Genomic DNA, 18204 nt, shown 5'->3' with positions numbered 1-18204 from the left:
AACTCCAACTGTGTGTACAAGAAGGGGCAGAGCAGGATGTACTTCCTAAGGAGGCTGGCCTCCTTCAACATCTGTCCTAAGCTCCTTTTCATGTTCTATCAGTCCGTAGTCTCCAGTGTGCTGTCATACGCCATTGTGTGTTGGGGTGGGGGGGCCAGGAAAAGAGATATGGACCGTCTGAACAGACTCATCCGCAGAGCGGGCTCAGTGGTCGGGCTGAGCCTGGACTCTGTGGATATGCTTCTGGAGAGCAGGACCATGTCTAAAATTAAGGCCATCATGAACAACACCAGGCACCCCCTACACACCACCTTCTCCCAGCGGAGAAGCACCTTCAGCGGCAGACTGCTGTCACACAGCGCCTCCACAGAGAGGCTGAGGTCCTCCTTCGTGCCCCGTGCCATCAGGGGGTACAATGACTCTCTCAGGAGGAGCGGGGGGGAGGTGGCGAGGTCAGCACGGGGTTGAAAATGGATTTAATTTAATTTAAATTTAATTTTATACTGTTGTATATATATATATATAAAATTTATTTATTTATTTTTTATACTGTTTTTATATTTTAATTCAATTTTATACTGTTTAGATTTTATTTTATACTGTTTATATTTTAATACTGTAATATTTTTAAATTTTATACTGTTTATATTTTTAGTTATACAGTAGTTTAGTATATAAGTCCTGTTAGTGCTGCATGTGCCTGTCTGTTAGTGTAATGTATGTCTTGTGGTATGTCCTGTGATGTCAGTGTTTCCTTTTCTCCTGGTGTTTATCCAGTATTATTTGTTAAGTAATGCCTGAGCAGTGGATATATGCAATTTCCTCTGGGATTAATAAAGTATCTATCTATCTATCTATCTATCTATCTATCTATCTATCTATCTATCTATCTATCTATCTATCTATCTATCTATCTATCTATCTATCTATCTATCTATCTATCTATCTATCTATCTAATGTTGACTCTGTGTGTTGCTCACAAACAGAACACGACACAGACAGAAGAATGGAATTATAAGAACCAAGGTTAGTGATAAAGAGCAAATATATTTATTCTTGTCATTTTGAGTTTTGGGAATTATTTCCTTGCCTCTGTCAGTACTTTTTATGTTATGTGGGTGAAACTCAAAGATTTTTAGATTTCTAAGTTACATCCAGTGTAATGTTTTATGAGTATTTTAGCATTGAGTCAGGTCCTAAATATTCTTTAAAACAGACATTGACATTTCAATTAACAACATACTCATTCTTTTGTATTTTGTGTTTTATTTATTCTATGAGTATTTTCATATTATGTACTGGAATATGCTGATACAGATAGATGGATACTGTAGATAGATAGATAGATAGATAGATAGATAGATAGATAGATAGATAGATAGATAGATAGATAGATAGATAGATAGATAGATAGATAGATAGATAGATAGATAGATAGATAGATAGATAGATAGATAGATAGATAGATAGATAGATAGATAGATAGATAGATAGATAGATAGATACTTTATTAATCCCGGAGGAAATTGTATGAGAGGAAGTGGAATTAAATTTACAGCCTCTGAAACAACTCAAGTGTAGCTCTGAGACTATCACAACAGTTGTTTTTTTCCATCGTTTTACAAAGTTATTCTCAAATACACAACCCATGAACCATCTGAATAATGATGAAAAGGGACAACTTCACTGAAAAAGTCAAGGGGGAGATGATACCTCTTCTGGGACATAATTTTCTTCTTTTAACAATTTGAGAAATACACGGCCTGGTGCTCTCTTAAAGCCTTTCCCGAGCAAATCACCGAATTGTCAAGTTTGTTCGCTTCTCTCAGTTTCTTTTTTCCTGATTGAGCATGGAGTCTTTCTGTGAATGCAGTTTAAGTTTCCAGTCTGACGAGACTCCGTGAGAAACGAAAGTGAAAGGATTTTTCCCCTGGTGTTAGGGACAGTCTGAAATTAACCTACTGAATCAGCCCGTAGAAGTCTCCAAAGAAATTTGTTAGCTGACCTAAACAAATGTAAATATATTTTAAAATTATTATTATATATTTTATATTATGTTTTTGAAACACCACGTTTGGGAAGCTGGGACTCTGTCTGAAGATAAAATCCAAGTTTCAAGAGGACAATTACTTGGTTGACAATCCCTTAATGTTCGACGTCTGGGTTCAACTCTGCAAACGTAACAAACATCTCAGAATGTTACACTGGATGTGATGTTCCGCATTTGCCGACTGAAAAGACAGGTAAATATCACAAAAAGATGAATATTTTTGGTCTTAAACGTTTTATTTTTCTGCTTAAGGAGATATAGTATAGGCTAGTACAACTGTAAAGAGGAATTTGATTCCTTTTTGAAGTCTGGCCGTAAGTAACGACTTCGAATTTGAGAAAAATTAATTCAGATAAAAAAGTCATTAAGCGTTTATGAATAAGAAAAACAATTAGTCATTGTCATTTAAACGTTTTTAATTAATTTATTATTTTGAGGTTCCATCAGAGATTACTCCAAGTTGATGGTAGATGTGTACTGTTATGATTTATTTTCTCAGATTTATAACAGACAAGACTCCCTACAGATGGAGAAGGGAGCAGGAAACCCCAATGGATCCTCTGAGTCACAGATGGAAACCCAGAAAGAGATGCATACTGCAGCTAAAAGATCCTGCAAGAGGCATAAGGTAGAAATCTGAAGTTAGTCCCCCCCCCCCCCCATTTGATTATGGGAAAAAAAAAAAAAAAAAACAGATCTGGGATAAAGATTGTGTTAAAATTTGTTCCAGGACAATGGACCAGCAGGCCTCAGTAAGAAAGCTCAAGGCCGAAAAAAGAAGAAAAAGCTAAATCAAAGCAAAAAGTCCAGCTCATATGCAAAAGATGACACAGGCATAAAAAATAATGAAACAGAAAAAGCCAATATGGAGGTAGTGAAGTCTGCAGTCATTCAAACTCAGGAGAGTCTTGCAGAAGAATCACAACATGTCGATCCCCAAGTAGAAGACAACATGCAGACTGAAGATAAAAGTAGAGGGCAGTCTCACAAAGATGCATCGACAATGGAAGCTCAGACCCAAACCGATAAATTATGGTGCACACACAAGTATACACAAACTCCAGTTGTTTGTCAGAACAACCAGGAATCACAAACAGAATTCCCTAAGGTAAAACAAGATGTTACTAACAGTGAGGAGACTCGACTAGGCACAGTTAATGCTGTGTCATCGCTAAAACAAGACAGTCAAACACCTCAGTCCAAGCTACAAGATGAGGCCCCTGGTGAGATTCCATTAGAGCACAATCCAGACATTAACAAAGCACCAGATTCAGTGAATGAACAAACCCCAAACATGGTATCAGACTTTAAAGTGGAGCCTAGGTCTGCAGGAACCACAAATGCCTCCCAAGTTGAAAAAGGTGTCAAATCAACGTTATACGCTAGAGTTGTGTCTGGAGAAGGTGGGAGTGAGAAACAGTCGAAAATGGAAACCTCCAATGCAGCAAATAGACTTACAAAACCATCCCAGAGCACATGGTGAGTATAAACTGGATATGAACAGTGACACCAAATATTGTGGTTCTGCCTGAGACTAATGTATATGTATTTGTGTATTATTTGTGTCCACAGTGAAGGAGGCCCAGTGAGCCCTCTGCCCGGTTCTCCTATGTTCACCTTGTACATCTACGCTGTGCTTGACAAAGCATTTAGGTTCAGCCAAGGGCATGACACACTTTTGCTGTGGCATGCTGGGGGGAATTTACCCTTTAAAATTACACATTTTTTGTGAGTATTGATGTCTTTGTGTGTGGTTATTTTGTTTTCATCGTAATACCTATGTGCAGACAAAGCTCACTGTATTAATTTCCGTTACTAATTTTGAAAGTCTACATCATAAAGCGCCTGACATTCATTGAACAGCATTTTCGACAGTTTATCTTCATCTTTATGAATTCTAAAGGAAAAGCTTAAATCTTAAACAAAACTCAAAATCATTCCGCCTGGACTAGAGGGTTATATAAATCAGCTTTTACTTTAGCCTTTGAAACTTATGCTTTTGCTAAAAGAATTGATGCATGTTTAGGGAAAATTATTGTATTGAGTATGAAATAATTTGAAGTCAGTGAATCTGAAGAAAATCTGAAAAATATGATGTGAAAACATTTTCACTTCTTGCTTTCTTCAAATGCTTATTTTCTTTTTATATAATCTTCCAACAGATTAAAAAATTAGATGCCTCCCTTCAAGATTTGAAAATTTTAATATTGTCTTGACAATGCACACACATCTTACACTGTTCAGCCTACAACCTCAAATTAATTTGAAATGTTCTGGAGTACAGATCCATGAAACATGATAAAAAACATACGACTGTTTTTATGCTTTGAGATTTTACCTCACTATTAGCTTCAGTAAAGCTGCATTATAACAAAAGGTCAATATTTTATGTTTAGTGGCCTAAAAAAGGGAGGATGTTTGATAGAAGCAAGTCTGTCAATTGAAGAAAGTCAGTTGCAGAGGAACACCTGGTTGACCTACTGGTATGGTGTAAAACAACGACAGAAGGAGATTGCAGGGTTTGCCACAAGACACATTAAAATTTCACCAAATCCTAACACTAAAGGTAAGATAATGAAGCCATTTAGCCTTACAATAACAGAACACCATTTTGTATTTGTTTCTTTGACATAAATGGACATGTAACTGCCTGTGTATTTTCTAGAGTTGCACCTTTATGAATGCTTCATTGGCCGTCAGCAAGGTTTTTTTCAAACTGGTCTTCAAATGCTTGGTGCAAAGAAATCAAAAGGTGAAGAGATATCAGACACTTGGCAGGCTTCAGCAAGGCATCTGCTCAACAGAATTTTCCAGAAATGGTCCCCATCAGACAAAAGGAGCACTGGGACTATTTGTGACAACTTGATACATTTTATAACAAGCCTTGGTTCTGCGCATAGAAGGATCACATTTCAAGATAATTCATCTCCTCCTTCAGTCATGGTTGGTAAAGAAGAGTTAAATTCAAAGCAGTTATTTGTCATGTCCACTAATCCACCAGTAAACAGATGTTACTTGTGTTTGTAGGTATCAGAGCTAATTGCAGAGACTTTGGTTCACATCTTAAAGAGAGAGTCAGAGGAGAAATTCCCAGGGTGCCGGAGCACCAGTCCGCTTATTCTGGGCCTGTCAGTTTTCCAGGTTACCAGGAAATGTAACATCAACCTTGGAGTCAAAGGTTGGGCTGACCTTTGCCTTTTGGTATCTTCAGAGATTGCAATGAGCAAGGAAAACCTGGATGGATTGCACAATGTATTCCAACAACCACAATAGTAGGAAATTTGTTTGTTTTTTTACAGGATTTCAAGCTAATCTTTGTTTTTCTTGCAGGCTAAAGTTAGCTTTATCAGACGTTTTGTGACAACTGAGAAAGTTTTATGAGTGGCTAAATTCACCTTAAATAACTTTTTTCTCAGAATAGTGGAAAATTATTTTCTCCAAGGAATATGCAGTGTATTTGTTGATGGATAAAAACTGTCACTCTGAAAAGCTAATGTAAATGTGTAAGTGCAATGGGCAATTCAACCTTGTATGTGTAGCACATTCTCACAGGTTACTGTTTCTTTTCATCAGCATCCTGTTGGATCTCATAAACCTCTGTGAGCAGCAAATGGTGTCAGAGATCATCTTTCTCATTCCTCTGCTCTTCAAACTCCGACATCCAGGAGCTGGTGCCACAAAAGTGGGTCCAGCTGTCGAGGAGGAAAACTGGTCAGGACTTGAAAATGTCAGTTTTGTCAGGTTCAGGGAGAACATAAAGTGCTACCCAGACAAAAGAAAGTGAGTTTTTCTAAGAAAAATAATTTATTTTCCTGAAATGGTGATCATGTTTAGCTGGCTTAACTTTTGTCCTTGCTGCAGGAGAATGCTGACCTTGATCCGGACCTGTTTATCCATGGTCAAAGAGAGGCCCCTGCTCCTCTTGAGCTGGTTGTCTCTGGTAGCATTTGAGGATCTTCCTGATTTTTCAGAACTGACAGGAATAGATACAGAACACCTGATCCAGAGTCTGCTCTACAGATTGCGAGAATGCATTAAAGCAGGGGACAGCAATAGAGCCCAGGAGAATGTGAAGGTAGAAAATTGAACAAAGCGAAGTATTTAAGATAAAACAGCCAAAGTCTTTTTAGTCAGGATCAATCCTGAACTTAATCCATGAAATTTTTGTGACTTCAAAACAAGGTTTTAATTATATCAAATCAATGTTTTTTTAACACAGTTATTATATTGTTACAATTTAAACACAAAATTGTAACAATATAAGAAATTAGCATTTCTTATTAGTAATGAATCAATCCATTTTTGCTGCTGTTGTGTTGCTATGGTGATGTTATAAAGGTCGCCATTATGCTAGGTGTGATCGTAGCATTCTGTGAAAACTAAACCCACAAAAGGACACAAAATGCTCGTATATTTGAAATTAAACCTGCTGCCTTTTTCAGTTTATAAACCAGTAAGGTGGCATATCTGTCTTTTTTCTTTTAACAATTCTGAATTTGTAAATTGTAGATAATAGTATATACAAGAGTAAATACTGCCTAATTCATTCTTCCAAGTCTTTCAGTCAGGATGAAATAATGTAATGAAGTAATTGATGTAATCTTTGCTCTCTTTACATGCAGCATACCCAGAAAACATTGACCTATATATTGCAGGTAGTGGACAAAGAGAAGGACAGGTAAGGATTTGCTAAATTTTCCTCAAGTGATAAATTGCCAGCCATTTAATGCTCCATTTCAGCTTTTATTTTTCTAGAATGATTGAATCTGGAAATGCCAATCTAGCCCTGATGAGCAGTATTAGGGTGATGAAGAGCACATGTACAATCGTGCGACTCATTCATGAGTATCAAGCCGCAGTCCTTTCCTACAAGCTAGTGTTGAAATTAGCAGAGATTTGGGATTCTAAACTGAGGAAAGAGGTGACTGCCTTTTTATTACATGCTCCAATTACCAAATCATGGAACAACAGTTTTAATTCACTGTATTTCAATTCTGCTTATTTTAGTCTTCAGAAGATGGGTTGAAGAGTCTTGCAGAGGAATTACATGCTGTGCAGCAGCACATCATTAAGTGGAGAGATGGATTATTGCAAAATCCCGATTTGAGGGTGTCAGAGTTACTCTGTCCAAAGGAAATTGAGGTACACTTTTTAGTAGAATATTTCTCCCAATAGTTTTTGCCAGGTAATTCAGTCATTTTATAGACTGCTGATTTATTATACGGGTCAGTTCAGATAGCATGCCATCTAAATTTAAAGTTCACCTTCTTTTTCTAATTTTTACATACATTAATTTTTAAGTCATGCTGTTAATTACGGCAAATTTTCAGATGTGGGATTCTCTGATGAAAGTGGAGTGTTCTCTTGAAGAAGTTTCATCCTGTTGGAAGCTGAGCCTGATAAGAGACCTAAAGAAGAGATTTTCCAAGGTCAGTGGTTGCTTATTGATCCATGTAAATTAGGCATTATTCCTCTAGTTTTACACAGGGGGATGCCAAGCCCAAGATATTGTATAATTGTTAGAACAGGAATCCAGCCCGAGCAGATAGTTGTCTTGATTGTTTTTTCATGTTTTCTGTAAAGTATGGTGACGAGGGTGTAGTACTGATCTGCTGCCGTGAGCCACCTTTGGCAGCAATAAGGAAAAGCCATGAAGTTGTACAGACCTGTTTCGATGAACTGTGTCAGTCTTCTATCAAGGCCATTTGTCAGGTAATGTTCATACTACTTGGAGAATAAGATCAGCTTGCTTGTAACAGTGATGTTGATCCATAATTTGAAAAGCATTGCTAGATGCATATGATAATTGATAGGAGATACTGGCACTGTGGTGTTGTATAATCATCAGTGGATCATTGTCAAACCGTTTTTGTTTGATGTTGGCCAAATTATTTGTATGGTATTGTAAATTCACTCATGTCTTTAGAGAGGGCAGGAGGGAGGCTTGATGAGGAATCTCAGCTCTAAGGTGAAGTTAATTCCGCTTGTGGTCTTGTCTGCTGTCGTGGTCGAGTCAGCAGCACGATTCAAAGACAATGCTGTAGTCCATCTCCTTGATCCGCAGTCTGCCATTAACCACATACTTACCAAAGGTACACACACACACGCGCACACGCACACAGATACAGTAATGTTTGAGTTTCACAATGTCATTGTTTTGGCCCAGGTGACTGGGAGTCAATACAGCTGGATGACGCTGCAAGGCAAGTGTTCCACAGCTGTCTGTCAACCCTGCAGTCTCTGGTGGAGTCTCTGCTTCATGGACACGTTTCCCTGGGACACCTACAGACATGTCTTAAATATAAAGAGCAGTTTCGAAGAATCTTTCAACAATGTATGAATTTTCATATGATATATAACCCTTCATGATAGCTGTATTAAGATTCCCGGAATGGAAAAATAAATAAATAAATAATAGGATATAAATATAAATAAATACATCTAACAGTAGTGCATATTCCACAGACAAGAAAAACAGCAAATCTGAGACATTTCCTATTGATGCAAAGATGGTTTTGACTCAGAGAGAGAAAGATTTGAATGCTTTCACCCTGCGGAAACAGCAAATTAATACCCTGATTAAGATGATAGCAAAAGTTACAGAAAGCATCACAGGTAAGTGTAACCACAGTAACTAAATACCATTTAACCTTCATTAATCTAGATAGTCTATTCATAATTTCTTTTGTCATTAACATAGTTTTTTTTCAACCAGTTACTGAAATGTCGACTCTTGAGGAACAGCACAGTGGAATTCTGAATACTACCAGTTTGAATAAACTGGTATTGGTTCATCCCATTGATGCTGAATGGAAAAGGGACCCTCCCCAGGTCCTGTGGTTTAACGCAGGCCTGAGTGTTTTAAAAATGGCGAGCGAGATGCACAAACTACAGCACAGTAACCTGGTTTTGTCTCTCTGGGTAAAGGGTGCTGCATCTATGGCATCAATGAAACAGCCCCACTCAGCTCCCATTTCAGTCACCCTAGCAGAGGTCTGTGACAACATCTGGACACCGTTAATGAAGGACTTCTGTGAGCTTGGTATCAATATTGCAAATGCTAGCATCACTTTCAAGCTACTTGATGAGTTTTTGGTGGAGTCTGGAGACCAGGGAAATGGAAAACTGGTCAAGAATGAACTGAGTCTAATGTCAGTGGCATTATGTGAGACAGGAAGGTTTGAACCTGATGAGGACTGGGTGAACTTGAGACTTAATCAGATCCAAGAATATCGACAACTTTATCAGACAGCGACTGCAGCAAGTGCAATCCTGAAAATTGCTGAAAAAATGAGGCTTTCTGGCAACTTCACAGAAATTGACATGCTCAGTAAACTGGTAAGTCTTGTTTTTGATATTACACTAAACAATGCAAGTGTTGGTAAATATTCAAGAAAAAACATCAGCTTATGACCAGTTGACTGACTGATTTCAACCTGAAGCAAATGTGCTTTTAAAAAAAAAATGTACAGAAAGAAGATGCATTTAAGCAGAGGGCCCTTGGATCACTCAGTGATGACCTACTGCGTGCCAAGCAGCAACTCTCCACTGTCACTAAACAGCAATGTGACTGTCTGGAAGAGTTTCTCGATAGCCAGACTCTAGTCAACTGGGTCAAAGAGAATCTTAAAAGTGAGGCACAAATGAAAAATGAAAACCTCCATCCCAATGTAAAAACATTGTTCAGCAATGCATATTTGCTTTTTTTCAACAGATATGAGCGATTTGAAGGTCTATGTAGAGCTGGCTTCCATATCTGCAGGGGAGAATGACACCGAGATCGACCAGGTGGCTTGTTTCCACGATGCAATAATGGGTTATGCCCCTCTACTTTACTCCCTCTCCCCACAAGCTGGTTTTAAGGACTTCATGAAATGTGCTAAGCAAGTGTGGGAAACCCTAGGTAGAGATGAAAAACTGCCAGATAAATTGGTATTTATGTCTTCCTTTTTTATATGCATAACATAAAGCCCTTTTGCTGAAGTAAAGTTACAATGATTCTCCTGACTTCGTTTTCTAGAAAGAGTCCACTCGATTGCTGAGTTGGCTGAAGGCACTGAAGGAGACTCACGGCTCTGTGGAGCAGTCCTCTCTATTCCTTGCCTCCTCTATTAATGCTAGTGGGGTTTATCATATAGGATGGTCTGAAGGAAAGACAGAGGAGGTATGCAGATAATATTCAATAAAAAAATGTATCAGAAATAAGTTGAATTTTATGAAGATTTGGGCCTTTTCTTAGTTTTTTGTAATTTTCATTTGTCTGTAGAGATGTCTACAAAACATGGTACACGTCACAGTGAAAATGGAGCCAGACGAGAGGAGCTACAAGCTTGAAGATCTTCTGGAGCTACAGAACAAACTAATGCTCATGTCATCCAAAGGGGAGCATGGCAGTGAACAGGTTAACAGGTTCACAGAGGTCAGTAGCATTTATAAAACACAGTTTTTAGTTTGAAGTTTAATCTTTAATGAGAGGAGATGAGATGATTATAGTACGTTATTGATCTCTTTATTGAGTAAGGGAAAGCGATGACTTGATTTTGAGGGACTTCAATTCAGTCAATTGAGTCCTCTCTATACTCCTGTTGGGCTCCCCGCTTTCCCACTACCCCGCACAGAATAATGAGCTCCCCCGAGATGTTGTCTATCTTACAGTTAAGCTCATTAATCACCATAGTTTGTGTACCCACTGCCATCTCACCAAACAAGGATGTTAGACTTCTTGATTTGCTGCCGTCTTTCCAATTTTTTAACACATTATGGCAACACTCACTGCGAGCCCTGTTATCGTGTATTCAAACAGATAAAGATCTTCAACATCTTCCACAAATGGAACCACCAGGCACATCTCCCAAGGGTTCCTCATGTAGCCCACAGAGAATGTCCCATCAAGACAGATAGGTTCACACGGAACACTCCTTGTAAAATTGATTTTATCAATTGAGTTGAGAGCCCAACTCATCAATCCCATAATTGATCCAGATTGTTGGACAGTGCCAACAGGAGTTGTCCAGACAGGGCAGAAGAAGCAGCAATGAGATTTAGAGAGGAAAAAAAGAAGACAAAGAGGAATGTATCTGCCCTTGTTGAAAGCAGAAAAAGATCAGAACAATGCAAAACAATAGTTAATAATGAAGAAGTCTTTGAACGACACCACTGTTGAATAGAAACAGTTTTTAAGCTTGCTTGATAGAAACGCTTGTTTGTCTAAAGTACTGAAATTACACCGTGAAGTAGATAAGGCTATAGATTTGTTGTAAATTAGGTTCACATAAAATAAATCAACCTTAAAATTAACCACTTTCAAGTCAGCAGTATTTGCCTGTGTAGAATCTATTCAACTTTGTTCAAATTTATCCAAAGTGAAGATTTCAGCTGTAAGCCTGATTGTTCTAAGATAAGTGTGTGACCTCAGATTTCTGTTTTATGAACTTCTTAAACATATAGAATTCTCTCTACATATTCTGTAGGTTTTTGGAGAGGTACAGAGATTGGGCACCATTCTTCTCCATATGCAAATGTCTGGCAACATGCTCTTCAGGGAGTGGCATGCTTTGGTCCTATGCTGCCCACAACAGCAGCCATCCATTAAAGTTACCTTCTTGTCACTGAATGGTAAAGAGATGGTATACTATGGGGAGGTGACTGAGCAACTACGAAAACTGGCTCACTCTATGGACAGTTGCCAGAATGAATGGCGTGCCTTCATCACTGAGATGCGCTCCAACTTCGGTTTGCTAAACCACTACACCTCAGAGCAGATGGTGTTTTTGTGTCACTGGATACCCAAAGTGTGTCAACAGCAGACGTCAGTTCCTCCACAATTATGGCATTTGCTTTTTCCAATAAAGCCTCAGTGCACGTTAACTGATGTCAGAGTCGCTTATGTAAAGGCAAAACACATGGCCTCAAAGCACAATGAAATGGAAGATGCTGAGTTTAGCAATGAAGATCACTATCCAGTGAATGCAATGCTTGTTTCGCCAGGACACACTGAAGATGTCGATGATGTGATGCATTTTTCTTCAGAGGATGAAAGTGAAATTGAAAGTGATGTTGAAGGGATCATGAAGTTTGAAGAAGAGAGTCTTGAAAACCTGTGGTATAAATTCAAGAGTGACATGCAGCATTACTGCAGCGAATTTATAGACATTACATTGTTGGCTCAATTCCTCTCATGCCTCTCTGAAAATCACCCACAGTATGTGACAAGGAACCTTCTACCATTTCTCCAAGAAGGAAAGCCCAATCTTGTGCTTTGCGCCAGCTCAGAAGTTTTCACCACAATTTTGTCTTTTTACATGAAAAGTCCTGAGCAACCATTGCCATCTACCGATGAGGTGCTAGTCTGTAGAGAAGAAACCACGGAGGAGGAGGTGGAGATCTTTCTCCGTCGAGTTCTTGGCCAAAGTGCTTCACAAACGTGGCAAAAGATATACTCACTTGTGGATCCAGGCCTTTTGGCCTATGATATCAGTGTGGCCTTGGGGGAGCTATTTGAGGATCTTGAGAGGAGTGCCAACCCACGTTATCGTTTGGTAATAGTTAGTCCAGTTGAGCACCAGCACAAATATGTGCCTTCTTTTTTCAGCAGTGAAAAAGTACAGGCTGGTGTGAGTCTAGCAGTAGAGACTGCTAGGAAATATCTACATCACCACTTCACACAAAACACATTCCCACAAAATCCCTCTGCACTGGTGTCTCCAGATCGACTCTCAGTCTGGATGGTATCATCTGTACGCCCTGCAGTTGGTAAGGGTAACTCAAATTACCATGCTGTTGTGAAAATGTTCTTATAATGGAGTTAAGGTATAATACCATCAAGTTTTTTAAAAGCTATTGCCTAAATTTATTTTTAAAATGATAAATATTTCCCATTAAATTTGCAATATTTAGATTAATTTATACGATATACTGTATGTTTATGTGCATCTCTTTTCTGTCAATAGGAAAATCCCTTTATGTGGATCGATTGTTTGAAAAATTCCAACAGAACTCTCCCAGAGCAAAACTTATCAGGATCAGACTGATTGAGCCACATGTTGACATAAACTCTTTGGTCAAGAGTTTATCAGAGAAGCTGGCACCCATGAGAGAGCAGGACCCTGTTCTCCTGCACATTGACACAGCTGGAGTAAGTACCCTCCATTTGTTTCTGAAGGTGTCTGGTCCTATTATTGGTTGTACTTCCATCCATCCGTCTTCGACCCTCTCGTTTAGTGGGGTAAACTCCAACATATGGTGGCTGAGCTTTGGTTCTATAAGCAAGCCCACTGCCTCTCACCCAGGGCAACACCAGAAAAGTGGAGAGACCAGCACCTCTCAAGGGTTTGGGTTCCAGAGTCCAAGCTGTGGATGGGGGTGAGCCCGAAAGGACAACATTCGCCCAATCTCTGGAGGTTTAACCACCTGCTAATTAAATAGATGACAGGGCAATGTGGATTGGGTAGCACTCAACAGGGTTAAGTTCGACAACCCAATTCCCTGACAAAGAGACTGGTTGGTGGACAAAGAATGTCGCCCCAATGGAGTGAAAGGAGCTGGAGTTTGTGAGAGAGGCTGGTTGTTCTTCAGAGTCTGACAACTCTTGCGTTTGTTACGCTAGGTTCGTTCAGGTCTTGAGGAGCTCCTGTTCCATCTTTTAATCCTGGGCTGTTTAAGTGACAACCATGGCACACTGTGGAGAAGGAATGCGGCGCACTTGATCACTGTTGAGGTCCTAAGAACATACTCATCACCTGAAGCCAAATCAAAACAGGTAGAAGAAAAATACACACATGGAAACACACACACACACACACACACACACACACACACACACAATTTATTTTTGGAATATTTTAATAACTCTTCTCTGCATTTGTCCCATCCCTGAGGAGCAGTGGGCAGCCTTTATGGCGCCCGTGGAGAAAGTTAGGATTAAGTATCTCACTCAAGGGTACACTAGTGGGGCTGGAAACATATCTTTTGAACTGCTCAGTCACAACAATCAACATGCCCTCAATTTTGGGGGGGGATTTAGCTGTTCTCCAAATAAATGGAGTAAAGCCTACCAGAAGAGCAGTGTTAATTATCATGCATGAGGACCAAACATACTTAAAATCTTGTGATTGTGACTCTGAATTCAACTTTTAAAATTCCATGTCAGTGATGCTTTTCAAAGCAGCATGATAGGGGATTATGTCTGGTTCTAGTTTCAAAATTATAAGTACAAAAATCAATGTGTTCTTTTTCATACAGAAAAGAATTGGACTTCTTGACATTCTGCCTACCATCCATTGCAGACCTCCAAAAGACGTGAAAACATTGTTGACCAAGAGAGAATCATTGATAAAACAGACATATGATCCACTCATGGATGAAGTTGAGTTTTGCAGTGAGGGGATTCAAAGACCATATCAATACTTAAAGCTCTACAACACAAACCAGAATCTAGACCATTTCAACTACCAAAAAGGATCCAGAATGGGAGATCCTGCTGATTGCGTTCACCACCTTTTATTATACTGTGGAATACATGATCCTACTTGGGCAGAGCTGAAAAGCTTCTCCTGGTTCCTTAATGTACAACTGAAAGACTGTGAGAACTCAGTTTTTTGTGATCCAGATTTTCTGGCTGACCAGCTACCTAGTTTCAAGGGCTTCATTGTGAAGTTCATGATTCTAATGGCAAGAGATTTTGCTTCACCATCACTAAACACCTCTGATGAAAGTCCTGTGCTGCACATCGATAACAGTTTGGAGAACGACCTTCTTGGCCTGCTGACAATTCGAAAACATTGGGAAAATGAGTCTCATCCATATATTTTCTTTAATGCAGACAGATTCTCAATGTCTTTTTTGGGTTTCAATGTTGTGATGTGTCAGGATGAAAACAGACTCAATGCAGTCGATCTCAAGAGCCGCAAAGTTTTGATAGAAGATGTGATGTCAGAGATACTTCTTGAAGGTTTGAAACGGCAAAGGATTTCGTTCACTGAAGACTTTGATTTGTTGCCACGCCCAGACAAAATCAAAAAGATTTCCTGTGTTGTTGGTGCACAAAAGGGAATAATGGGCAGAGATTTTGATCCAGACCCAACATATGAGCTCACTGCTGACAATGTGATGAAGATGTTGGCTATACATATGAGATTCCGTTGTGGAATTCCAGTTGTCATCATGGGAGAGACTGGATGTGGAAAAACAAGATTAGTTCGTTTCCTTTGTGACCTACAAAAAGAGGAAAGACCTGTGGAGAACATGGTACTTGTCAAGGTACATGGTGGCACGACAGCTGAGATGATCTACAAAAAGGTGATGGAGGCAGAAGCACTTGCTGAGAAGAACTATAGGTTGCACAAGTTGGACACCATTTTGTTCTTTGACGAAGCCAACACCACAGAAGCCATTTTTGCCATCAAGGAAATCTTGTGTGACCAAACAGCGAAAGGTAAACCTCTTAAGGAATGCAGCGGTTTGAAAATAATAGCTGCTTGCAATCCTTACAGGAAGCATTCACCTGAAATGGTGGAACGTTTGGAACGTGCAGGCTTAGGATACAGGGTGAGGGCCGATGAAACAAAAGACTGCTTTGGCAAAGTCCCTCTGAGGCAGCTTGTCTACAGAGTTCATCCCCTGCCTCCAAGCATGGCTTCTTTGGTATGGGATTTTGGTCAGTTGAATGATACAACTGAATTTTCCTACATCAAACAAATTGTGTGGAAGAAAATTCATGACCATAATTTGCCAGTAGCCTGTGAAGATGTTATTTCAAATGTGCTAGGCGCTTCACAGAAATATATGCGAAGTCGGAAAGACGAGTGCAGTTTTGTGAGTCTAAGAGATGTGGAAAGGTCTATGAAGGTGCTGGTTTGGTTTTACCAGCAAAGCAAAGTCCTTTTCAACAGTTGCTCTCATCTGACAGAGGATGGTAAAACACTGAAGTGCTTGATTCTTTCAGTTGGAGTCTGCTACTACCCATCTCTGGTAACCAAAGAGCAGTATCTCTCCATAATTTGTGAGTACTTTCCAGACCCTTTCTGCTCTGCGGAAGCATTACAGAATGAGATTTCATCCTGTCAAGACTTCTTCCTGCAGAACATACAGACAAGGGAGACCATTGCTAAAAATATTGCACTCAAAGAAAATGTGTTTCTCATGGTGATTTGCATCGAGCTCAAGATCCCACTCTTCCTAGTTGGGAAACCAGGCAGTTCTAAATCTCTTGCTAAAACTGTGGTTGCTGATGCAATGCAAGGCCAGAACTCCCACTGTGAACTTTTCAAGACACTCAAGCAAGTTCATATGGTCTCCTTTCAGTGCAGTCCCCACTCAAGTCCAGAAGGCATCATAGGGACATTCAAGAACTGTGCTCGCTTTCAGAAGGACAAAAACTTAGATGAATATGTGTCAGTGGTGGTACTTGATGAGATTGGACTGGCAGAAGATTCTCCTCATATGCCCTTGAAGACTCTTCATCCTCTTTTGGAGGATGGTTGCATTGACAGTGACACACCAGATCCACACATGAAGGTTGGGTTTGTGGGCATTTCCAACTGGGCACTTGACCCAGCAAAGATGAACAGAGGAATATTTGTGTCGAGGTGGGATCCGAGCGAAGATGAACTTGTGCAAACTGCCAAAGGAATCTGTTCATCTTCTAGTCAAATTTTACTGAAAATCAAACACCTCTTCCCACCTTTGGCAAAGGCATTCTTGAGTATCTGTAAAGAGACCTCAAAAAATCAGTTCTTTGGTCTAAGGGACTTTTATAGCCTCGTCAAAATGCTCTTTCTTTCAGTGAAGTCCACACAGCAAGAACCACACAGTGGGCAATTGGTAGAAGCCATCTTGCGCAACTTCAGTGGACAACCCATGGGTTTTGACCCTGTTGTATTTTTCCAAGAAGTTCTCCAAAACATCGATGAAATTCCCAGACCCACCACTTTGCAAATGGTGAAAAAAAGTCTTGATCGTGACACAGAGCAGGAGAGCCGTTACGTGCTATTGCTGACCACCAACAATGCCGCACTCCATATCGTTCAACAACACATTTTTTCCAAAAAGGACTGTGCAACACCTGAAATTGTGTTTGGTTCTGGATTCCCAAAGGATCAGGAATATACACAAATCTGCCGAAATGTTAATCGGGTGAAAATTTGCATGGAGACTGGGCGTACTACCATCCTCCTCAACATGCAAAATCTTTATGAAAGCCTGTATGATGTCCTGAATCAGTACTATGTTTACCTCAGTAACCAGCAATATGTTGATCTTGGTCTGGGCTCCCACAGAGTAAAATGTCGTGTTCATACAAACTTCCGATTGGTGGTAGTGGAAGACCAGAAGAAAGTCTATGAACATTTTCCTGTGCCCCTCATCAACAGACTTGAAAAACACGTACTGGATAGGAGCACTGATCTGGAACCGTGGCAACACGGGGTTCTCCACAAACTGAAGGAGTGGGTGAAGGAATTTGCAGATGCCTCAGAAGATTTCGAGGTTTCTGACATTTTTGTTGGCTACCATGGTGATGCGTTTGCCAGTGCTCTCTTGCAAGCACTACAAAGGAAAGCACAAAATGCTGAAGGACATGCAGTAAGACAACATCAACAAATTGAAAAAGGTTACTCACTTGAGGCAGATAAACCAAGTGGAAGATATGAATCAAATCCAAATGGACAGGCAGAGATAACTGATGAAGATTGTGACCAGATGGATGATACAACGGACAAAGAGATCATTGGAAAGGAACAAGAAATTGTATCAGTGGAAAAGAATGATGATGAAATGACAGAAATAAGTGAAGAGATGAACAAAATTATGTCTACGGATGAAGACATGATGGAGACAAAAATTGATCATGAATACAATTGGAGAAACCAGGAAGATGAAATCTTTGGTTTAGCTAAATGTCTGTTGTTGAACTGTGCCACTCCTGATGCTGTGTTGAGACTCAAATATTCAAGTTTAGAAAACCAGGAAAAGGAAAACCTCCAGAGATTGTACTTTCAGCAACAGCATCATCATTCTCTCCGAGATTTCCTGCAGGATTTCCTCAGCAAGTACCACCAATCCACCAGGTTTCTAGAGGTAGTCATCATTCCATTTCTCCTCATTTAATTTGACAACATATTTGCAATCCTTAAGTCTTTTGGTACTAATGTCCACT

The 18204-nt window shown here is 39.7% G+C and overlaps 1 protein-coding gene across 2 annotated transcripts in view; it reads left to right on the top strand.

Moving 5' to 3' along the window:
• Window positions 1–2190: 2190 nt before the first annotated feature.
• rnf213b (ring finger protein 213b) overlaps window positions 2191–18204 on the top strand; it is a 32666-nt gene continuing 16652 nt past the window's right edge. The window contains exons 1-26 of one of the 2 annotated variants that reach the window (XM_068304991.1): window positions 2191–2244; window positions 2551–2679; window positions 2782–3530; window positions 3624–3779; window positions 4448–4617; window positions 4717–4994; window positions 5079–5323; window positions 5625–5831; window positions 5913–6126; window positions 6674–6729; window positions 6807–6972; window positions 7059–7193; window positions 7382–7480; window positions 7635–7763; window positions 7978–8143; window positions 8218–8385; window positions 8517–8666; window positions 8752–9389; window positions 9524–9683; window positions 9766–9983; window positions 10072–10215; window positions 10318–10470; window positions 11522–12803; window positions 13001–13185; window positions 13657–13809; window positions 14292–18125. In XM_068304991.1, the coding sequence (XP_068161092.1) occupies window positions 2215–2244; window positions 2551–2679; window positions 2782–3530; window positions 3624–3779; window positions 4448–4617; window positions 4717–4994; window positions 5079–5323; window positions 5625–5831; window positions 5913–6126; window positions 6674–6729; window positions 6807–6972; window positions 7059–7193; window positions 7382–7480; window positions 7635–7763; window positions 7978–8143; window positions 8218–8385; window positions 8517–8666; window positions 8752–9389; window positions 9524–9683; window positions 9766–9983; window positions 10072–10215; window positions 10318–10470; window positions 11522–12803; window positions 13001–13185; window positions 13657–13809; window positions 14292–18125 (10014 nt within the window). In that variant the 5' untranslated portion in view covers window positions 2191–2214. Of the gene's footprint in view, window positions 2245–2357; window positions 2680–2781; window positions 3531–3623; window positions 3780–4447; window positions 4618–4716; window positions 4995–5078; window positions 5324–5624; window positions 5832–5912; window positions 6127–6673; window positions 6730–6806; window positions 6973–7058; window positions 7194–7381; window positions 7481–7634; window positions 7764–7977; window positions 8144–8217; window positions 8386–8516; window positions 8667–8751; window positions 9390–9523; window positions 9684–9765; window positions 9984–10071; window positions 10216–10317; window positions 10471–11521; window positions 12804–13000; window positions 13186–13656; window positions 13810–14291; window positions 18126–18204 lie in introns of those variants that run through there. The other variant, XM_068304992.1, reaches the window with a different exon arrangement.

Source organism: Antennarius striatus, chromosome 21, assembly GCF_040054535.1.
Source record: "Antennarius striatus isolate MH-2024 chromosome 21, ASM4005453v1, whole genome shotgun sequence".
Classification (NCBI taxonomy): Eukaryota; Metazoa; Chordata; class Actinopteri; order Lophiiformes; family Antennariidae; genus Antennarius; species Antennarius striatus.
The sequence above is the reverse complement of the archived record's forward strand: the minus strand, read 5'-3'. Positions and strand labels throughout refer to the sequence as shown.